General features: G+C 55.2%; 1 protein-coding gene across 1 annotated transcript; it reads right to left on the minus strand.

The window, feature by feature from the left end:
- Positions 1 to 245: 245 nt before the first annotated feature.
- SLC35C1 (solute carrier family 35 member C1) lies at positions 246 to 6,419 on the minus strand. The gene is made up of 3 exons (XM_007455798.1): positions 6,345 to 6,419; positions 4,204 to 4,730; positions 246 to 979 (listed from the first exon to the last, which is right to left on the minus strand). The coding sequence occupies exons 1-3, from the start codon at positions 6,374 to 6,376 to the stop codon at positions 420 to 422; spliced, it is 1,119 nt and encodes a 372-aa protein (XP_007455860.1). The 5' UTR covers positions 6,377 to 6,419; the 3' UTR covers positions 246 to 419.
- Positions 6,420 to 8,637: the final 2,218 nt, after the last annotated feature.

Consider the following 8,637-nt stretch of genomic DNA (forward strand, 5'->3'; position numbering starts at 1 on the left):
ATCTCCCCTGAGTCCAAGTGAAGACGTAATGTCTTTGCCAATACTGTCCCTTAAAGGTTGTGGCCTGTCCCCAACCCCAAAGGTCATGTGGAGGTAGGAGGCCCTGGCAGGGGGACAGGAAGGGGTGCTGTCTCTCTCCTATTCCCAGAGAGCTGGTGCTCTTCCAGAGAACCTAACTGGCTCTTCCCATGGGGGTTCCTTCCTCCCTAGGGGAGGACAAAAACCCAGAAATAGGAAAGGGGGTCGAGACAGGTTTGGCAACTTTCTGACATCACTTGGAAACACTGGTTCCATTTCAACCACCAGATTCCCATCAGGTCTGTAAGGCCACTGTCTCTGGGTCCAGAGAGACACCTTCACTTCATTCACGGGCATTCTCCCCGGGCTGGGCCGGGCCATTGCAGGGTCTCCGGAGAAGCTCACACCTCCATGTTACTCTTCTCGTCCTCCTTGGGGCGGGGCTCATCCTGAATCTTTTTCATCTCCCAGCCCCTGACCCAGGTGTAGGCGGAGGAGCCTCCCAGCACCATCATGTTGCTCATCCACCAGAGGAAGCTCTTCGTCTCCTCGTAGTAGAGGACGGCCAGCACCGTCTGGGCACAGGCTTTGGCTGTGCCGGACACGTTGTGGGTCAGGGGACTGGTGAACTTGATCTGCAGTCCTGTTACATAGCCGATGGCGAAGCCAAACAGGCCGCCCAGCGTCATCATGCCCCAGAAGTGGGCGCTGCCCAGCTGGGGGAAATTGTAGAGGGCTGGGAGCTCCCCCAGCAGCAGGAGCAGGGGCAGAAAGAGGACGCAGGCGTTGGCGTTGTTGTAGAAGGTCAGACGCCAGATGCTGCCGTCCACCGCCGGGAGCACCTTCTTGGTGTAGATGGCGTTGAGTGAGACACAGAGGCTTGCGAGCACGCCAAAAAGGGTGCCCGTCCAAGACAGGGTACCCTCTGCGCCCTCCTGGTCCACACCAAGCCAGAAGCCACCTATAGTAGGGAGAGGAGGAGAGGGGTGAGGGCGGGGAGGACGAAGGACAGAGAATTTTGCCACCAAAGTTCACAGACTGTGTAATGCTGTCCCCATCATCCCATCCTCCCTGCTCTTCCTGCAAGAAACATGTGCAAAGTCTCCACTACATGCTAAGCACCACGCAGGGCTGGGGAAGTAACTCAGGACATGAACCCTTCCTTATGGAGCTCACATTCTGGCAGAGGAGAGAGACATTAAAACGATTAAAGAAGTAATTTCCCAATTACTTCTTTAACTACAATTGTAATGAGGTCCATAAAACAGTACAGGGTGCTGTGAGAGCCCATAACTGGGCGACTGTGCTGGCCGGGGGCACCTGGAAAGCAACATTTGAAATGAGCTCTGAAGGATGAGCACAGATACAGCACTTAGTGGTTAAGGTGACCTTGGGAAAGCGACTTAAGGTCTCAGAGCCTCGGCTTCCTGGTCTGTAAAATGGGAGCTTACAATGGTTAGAAGCACTTGTGGCCTGAGGTCTTTGGGGATAGTCACTCTTTCTGAGACTCTCATGTTGTGACATCTCCTGCTCACAGAGCCTCCATGGCACCCCACTGCCCCCCAAGTCTGCAAGGATCCTCAGCCTGGCATGCTGGGCTTCCCACGCCCTTGCCACAATTTGTGTCTCTATGTCATGATCACCCCGAGTCCCCTCTCATCTCCCTGCTTCTCACACCAGAGCTCAGTGTCCTTGATCATTTACTGCACCAGAAACACCCTCCTCCTTCCTGGGAGATTCCACTCATTCTTCAGGGTCAAAGCCTGTCTCTCCAGGGGTAAAGTCTTTCCTGATATCCCCAGCACCCAGACCTCTTCCTGGCCTCCTCCTGCTGTGCTTTCCTTCAAGACCCTTACTTTCCCTGGGCTGCTAGACACCTGCCCATGGGGACAGTACAGTCTCTTTAGCTAGACCCCACCTTCCCAGAAGGCAGGGGCTGAATCTTACACATGTTTTATCTCCCGCCACAGCAGCCCGCGACGCGACGTGGTTTTGGTGCCAGAGAGATTTGGGCTCTGATCAGGCTCTGCTGTTTAGAGGCTGGGTGGCCTGGGGACAGTTTACTTAACTTCTCTGAGCTCCCATTTCCTTCAGCTGCAGAGATCTGGGTCACGTTCTTGACCCTCCCACTCCAATCAATCTACTCTCCGCCTTGCAAACAGAATGATCTTCCTACAGTACAGATCTGCTCAGGTCCTGTCCTGGCTTAAAGCCCCTCTGTGCCTCCCCACTGCCCTCAGGAAATAGTCCAGACTCACTTAACTTGGGCAGCCTCATGGGTGCATCTTGCTCTGGCCCAGCCATGCAGAAATGCACATGTTTTCTCTACTGACTAGAACATTCTCTCCTCACTCCTTCCTTATATCCATCTAGTACTTTCTCTGGAATGCCTGCTTAGATTCCTCCCTCCCCACTCCCCACCAGGGTTTCCACAGCACCTTTTGTGTCTCAATCCCAGGAGGCCTGGAGAGTCACCTGAGACTCATCTTCCCCCTCGAGGAGTAAGGAAGGAAGGGGAAACAGGGCGGAGAGGAAGTCAGGTGCTGGGCCAGCACAGAGCACCAGCCTACAGGGCGCCTGCCCCATCAGGCTGGCCTGCGAATGCACTTTCCCAGAAGCTATCTCACCATCTGCTACTTTGATTACTTTTCGGGACTTGGGCCTAGTTTCCCTAATGACTTCATTGGTCGGCATGCAAATTTGCCAACCAGGAGGTCCCTCCCACTCTACCCCTTATAGGGTCAGCAGGGCTGAAGTGGAGATCCCTGGGGCATTTGGCTAAGTGAGGCCTGGGAGCCTATACCAGCTCCCTTCGGGAGGAAGTGGGAGCGGCGAGCCTGATCTGCCAGGGGTCTTAGCAGCTCCCCCCCACTCCAACCTCTGCCCTGCTCCCTCTCCAACCTTGGACCTAGACTGGGCAGCCCTAGGTCCCGAAGTGGCTCAGCGAGGGGAACATTTTCTAGGACAGGTGGCCTGGGATGGGCCTCTCCCCAGCAACCAGTGCAACTCAGCCTGAGACTCTGAGACACCAACTGAGAATATGTAGGTCAACCAAGATGAAATGTGCAGCACCAGGAAGAACCTGAACAGGTTCAAAGAAAGATCCCATATTCCTGGATGACTGAGTCCCAGGAGGGCTCTGAGGGCGTGGGAAGCTGGGGGTGCTCTTACCTAATGGGCTGCAATAAAACATTTTGTGATGATGGAAATGTTCTGTCACCTGTGCTGTCCAATACAGTAGCCACTGGCTACACGTGGCAACTAAGCACTTGAAATGTGGCTACAGAATCTGGTAACAACACCTGCAACTGAATAACTGAATTTTAAAAATTTCACTGAATTTGAATTGGAATAGACACATGTGGTCAGTGGCTGCTGAACTGGATAGTGCAGTTCTAACCTCTAGGGGACAAGAACAGAGCAGAGTGGTTAGAAACACAGGCCTGGGGGTCCGGCCAATCTGAGTTTGCATCCCAGCATGGCTACTTCCTAGCTGTGGGGCTCTGGGTAAGTGACTTAACCTCTCTGAGTGTCAGTTTCCTTGTTTGTGTAGAGTTGATCATGGTGATGCTACCACCCAGGGGATATCTGGGGAACATAGCAGATGCTGTATGCGAATGATTAGCACAATGTCCCCATCAATATTTTTATTTTCTGAGGGTCAAGTCTGGGAAGACGGCTAAGTTATCTCAAAGCATATCTCTTGCCACTGACTCAGGCATTATTGTAAGCCTGCAAGGTCAGACGGTGATGGTATATTTATTACAAGATGCCACGTCCTCTAGAGAGAGCACTGGATGGGGAGTCGGGACACTTGAAGTCTTGAGAAGCAAGAGAGTACAGTGGTCAAGTGTAAGGAGCCAGATTGCTTGAGATCAGATCCCACCTCTGCCACTTAGCTGAGTGATCTTTGACAAATTACTTAACCTCTCTGTGCCTTGGTTTTCCCTCTGTGAAATGTAGATTAGAATCCCATCTTGTTTGAAGGGCCCTGATTGGGCCCCTAACTTGCTAGAAAGTTACTTGCTTTCTCTGGACCCCAGGCTCTTCCTCATATGACTGTCATGACAAGGGAGCTGGGACAGATAAGTCAAAGATGGTCGACAGGGTTATTCTTTAGGGTTTTGGCCCCCATCTTCCCCCACCGCCCACAGCCATTCCCCGTGGCCCTGGATGGCCACTCACCAATGATGATGCTGCAGGTGAGCAGAGCATAGAAGGAGGTGGTTTGCTTGAGCAGCAGGTAGGAGAGCAGCACATTGAAGACGGTGGTGAGTGAGCGACCCACGTTGTAGAAGGCCACACCCACATACTTGAGGCAGAGATTATTGAAGGTGATCATGCCGATGAAGACCACCGACAGGGGCAGGATGCTTCGGGCCACCCTGAGGTCCAGGCGCAGGGTGGGGAAGTCCATGGTACCAGGGCAGCAGGTGGCCAGTGAGCTGAGGCCCTTGCACAGCAGCGCGGTCACCAGGCACTGGTAGAAGGTGACGAAGATGGGGGTGTCCAGCTGTAGGGAGGGGCTATCCAGTAGGTACTTGTTAAGGAACACCATGGAGATGGACGTGACCCAGTAGAGAGAGACTACCAGAGCGATCTGCAGTGCCCGCAGCACAAAGGGCTTCTCGTGGCTGGCCTCTGCCTCTCCGGAGGGGTCGGAAGTCCCCATCAGTGCCATGTGCAGGATCTTTGACCGCTTCAGAGAGGCCCTGTTCATGGTAGCAGAGGAGCTGGGTCACCCTACAGCCAGACTGATTTCCTGGAGTACACGGAGCAGTGAGCTCACTTCTGCTTTCTGCAAGCTGAAGTCCTCAACTGTCACATGGTGGGTGGCCTGGAGGCCGCCCACCCTTCTCCTGGATGGAGAGGTTCTGCTCTGGGGTGAGTCCCACAACCTGCTGCCACCCTGAGGGGGTTCATGAGACAAGACACAGGGAAGAGGTGAGGGACAGGCTAAGGTTGGACAGAGATGACAGGTCAGGGGAGAAGGGGCTGGGACCTAGCAAGGAGGATTCGCAGGAAGAGGGGTGTCGGGGGAGAGATATGGAAGGAAAAGGGGGAGAAATGCAGGGCGGAGGTGTTAGAAAAGGGCGGGGGACAGCGTGGTGAAGAGGTGCTGAGAGAGACAGGCATGGGCTGCTATGGGAGAGAAAGGTTTGCAGGGTGGGAGGGGGCATGCAAGGAGCTGAAAGGAGAGCGTGCGGGGGGTTTGGAAAGAGGGTGCAGGCGAGGTCAGAGGCGCTCACGGTCCAGGTGCCGGTACAAGCCCAAGGCGCGCAGTCTTCCCAGGTGCCGGCCCTCGCTCCGCCCAGCAACCTCCGGACTTCCGAGGCCGCTCCCGCCGGCGAGGCGGGCCCAGGATTCATTTCCTGACACGCCCCCAACCGCCTCCTTAAAGAGCCCGCAAGCCCAGCGTCTCCCTTAAAGCCACAGCCTCAGAGAAATGGCCTTCGGAGTCAGGCTCGCGTCGGGTCCCTGGCAGCCCTTGTGCGCTCCCTGCCCGCAGATGGTGGTGCTGGTGTTAGATCTCGGTAGCCGCGGGAGGTGCCTGTGGGTGCTAGAGCCTCGGCCCCCTTCCTCCCCCCAGTCCCCCTCCTCCGCCCCTGCTCCACATCCTCTAGGAGCTTAACGCCCCTCGACTCGGCTCATCTGCAGGTTCACGTTGCCCCTCATCCCCGAGCAGGACTGCGTCCCCATAGCCTTAGGACCACCCCGCGTTCCCCGGCGTCTAGAGAACCCCCGCCCCCAACCTACCCCGAGTCCCTCTACCTAGTCCCGCTCACACTTCCAAAACCTTGTTGCAGTCTCCTCCTTCCCCCTACTTTCACCGCCCCCATCCCTCTCCCGAGTCGGAGACCCCCAACGGCGCCCCCACCCCACCCCACCCCCGATTCGAGACCTTCCCGGCGGCCGGATCCGAGCCTCAAGTCAGCACCCCCTCCCCAAACACCCTCCTCTCCAGGCCGGGCTCAGCCGCAAGCTCTGACCCCGGGGCTGGCGTTCCCTGGCCGCGAAGGCGACCCCGCGCTTACCCCCTCCTCTGCACCGGCCGCCGGCCCGCGCCACATCGATCGGCACCTGCAGCGCCGCGCCCAGGGCCGCGCCCGCGGGAGGCTACTTCCTGATCCCAGCTCCGGGCGTGCGCGCCGCGCCAGCCTCGCCGGCCTGCTCCCCACGTGGACCCGGGGTGGCGGCGGGGCGACCCGGGCCGCAGCCTGACCTTGGCCCCGGGTTATCCCACCGGTCGTGGGAGCAGGCCCCCTTCTCTTTACAAGGCCACCCCAGACCCGGGTATACCGCCCAGGATCCCCCGCTCCAGTTACCGCGGCTTGCACGTCCCAGTACCCGGCTGCATTCGTGGCCCGCTGCCGCGCACCAGGTCTGTGCTTCCAGAAGTGTGTTCGGGGAACAGCCGGGATTCTTCCTGCCAGCAGTTAGTGGAGGGTACCCCTCCCCCTCCCAGGGACGGGGCCTGGGAAACGGTCACCAGCCTGGGCCGTCACTCACTCAACCGGGAGGACCGACTTCTTCCTGGTATCCACTCTAGCACCAACGTTGGGTAGCTCAGTTCTCCGGAGTTATTGTCATTAAAACTAGGGGTCTGGGGCTTCCCTGGTGGCGCAGTGGTTGGGAGTCCGCCTGCCGATGCAGGGGACACGGGTTCGTGCCCCGGTCCGGGAAGATCCCACATGCCGCGGAGCGGCTGGGCCCGTGGGCCATGGCCGCTGAGCCTGCGCGTCCGGAGCCTGTGCTCCGCAACGGGAGAGGCCACAACAGCGAGAGGCCTGCATACCGCAAACAAACAAACAAACAAACAAACAAAAAAACTAGGGGTCTGGACCATACCATTGGACCTCAACCTCCTTGCTCAAAACCCTAGCTGATATGGTTGAAAGTAGAGACGACTATTTGTGTGTAGGATGTCAAATACCATTTAATCAGTACCATTTGATTTATGGGTGAGATGTCTGAGATTTGCTTCGAAATACTCAGAATACTCACCCCCACCCCCCAAAATATCCCCAAAGGTTGATAGATAAAACAAGATAGGCAATTGTTAAAGTTAGGCATGGGAACATGGAGGGTATAGGAGTCTCCTTACTTCTGTGTACATTTGAAAATTTCCATAAGAAAAGGGTAAAGCTTATGGAGTACATTTAAAGTCTCACTTGCTAACTGCATAAACCCTCGCCCCAGTTTAACACAGCCCTTGGTGGGCTATGGGAACTGGAAGAGTTACAGGGAAATGAGTACCATCCAACAGCCCCAGGGCAGGTACAGCCTCCGGAGGGTGAGCTCTGCCCCAGGCCTGTCCTCTTCCAACCCTCTGGCTCTTGCTCTGTAATACCTGCACTGCCCCTTCCTCTAGAAATGGGACTTCCTGCTTCCTAGTTATGGGCTGGTCTCCAGGTGGAGGATGCCATCTGATCACCTTGTCACCTTTGAATCAAATTACCCTTTGGGGGAAGGAAAGACTTAAAGGGACTGAGCTGGTCCTCTGACCCCTAGTTGGAGAGTTTCATTCCAGGGTCAAACTTTAAAGGTTGTGGGTTTCAGTTTATTAAGAGCAGCCCCTAGGTGCTCTTCTCTCTTAGGCCTGATATTTCACTGTGACAAACACTTTAATGGAAAACAGGGCAAACTTGTCTCTGAGAGGCCCTGGTTTCCTGGAAGGGCCCTTCTCCTTGGCACGTTAACAGGAATTAATTTATCTGATGAGTATGCTGTCACCCGGATCCCCTAGGGCAGAGATATATACTGTATATAGGCCAGATGCACTTCACTAAGAGACACCCAGGGACAGTGCACACTGGATGTTTGGGGTACAGTCTGGGCTCCCCATGCGCCAGGAGACCAAGGTGTATCCCTGTGTCCAATCCCTCCCCTTATGTTGTACCTGAAATTCCACCATTAACTTCACTCCCTTGGATTAAGGTTGTAATAGGCCACTACAGTAAATCTCATAGATCCCAATCCTTTTGTCTCTTTATATGAAGGAAAGGGGAAGTGGGGATGTTTCTTAGGGGTCTAAGGCCTCAGGAATTGTGCACTTTGTACAACCTGCTTTTGAATTTTTCTTAAGGAATGTTAGTTGTTTAAACCATTCATAAAGGGTGATGTTTTAGGTCTTGTCAAGAGTAATTACCCAGGGTGTGAACTTGGTATGTGGCAGAACATAAGGTCATTAGTGTGGCGGTTGGGCCCTTTTTGGGTGTGGTCCTATTTTCTTGCCATGGCTGGGAGCCACTGATGATGTCAGAAGAAGATGATGTCTACCCGACAGGGTGAACAGAACTAACCTCCCAGGTGTGCGGGACAGTGGATCGGTAGCAGAAGGGCCTGAGAGCTCCTGGGAACACGCAGGTATTGACTTTCTCACCCCTGAGTTCAGCAAGGACTCCTGAGCCTACTCCATGTAGTGGACATCACTGTTTTCTACCAAAATTCATTCTCCCATTTGTCCAAGATAATTGGATGGTTGCCCAGCCAGAGAACACATTTCCTAGCCTCCTTTGTGGGTAGGTGAACCACATGATTCCATGGCTGGGGAATGGAGGTGATGTGTTGTACTTTCCAGGTCTAGGCCTTAAACGTTAGGTGGGCGCTCTTCCGTGT

This window comes from Lipotes vexillifer, unplaced genomic scaffold (assembly GCF_000442215.2).
Source record: "Lipotes vexillifer unplaced genomic scaffold, Lipotes_vexillifer_v1.1 scaffold977, whole genome shotgun sequence".
Lineage (NCBI taxonomy): Eukaryota > Metazoa > Chordata > Mammalia > Artiodactyla > Lipotidae > Lipotes > Lipotes vexillifer.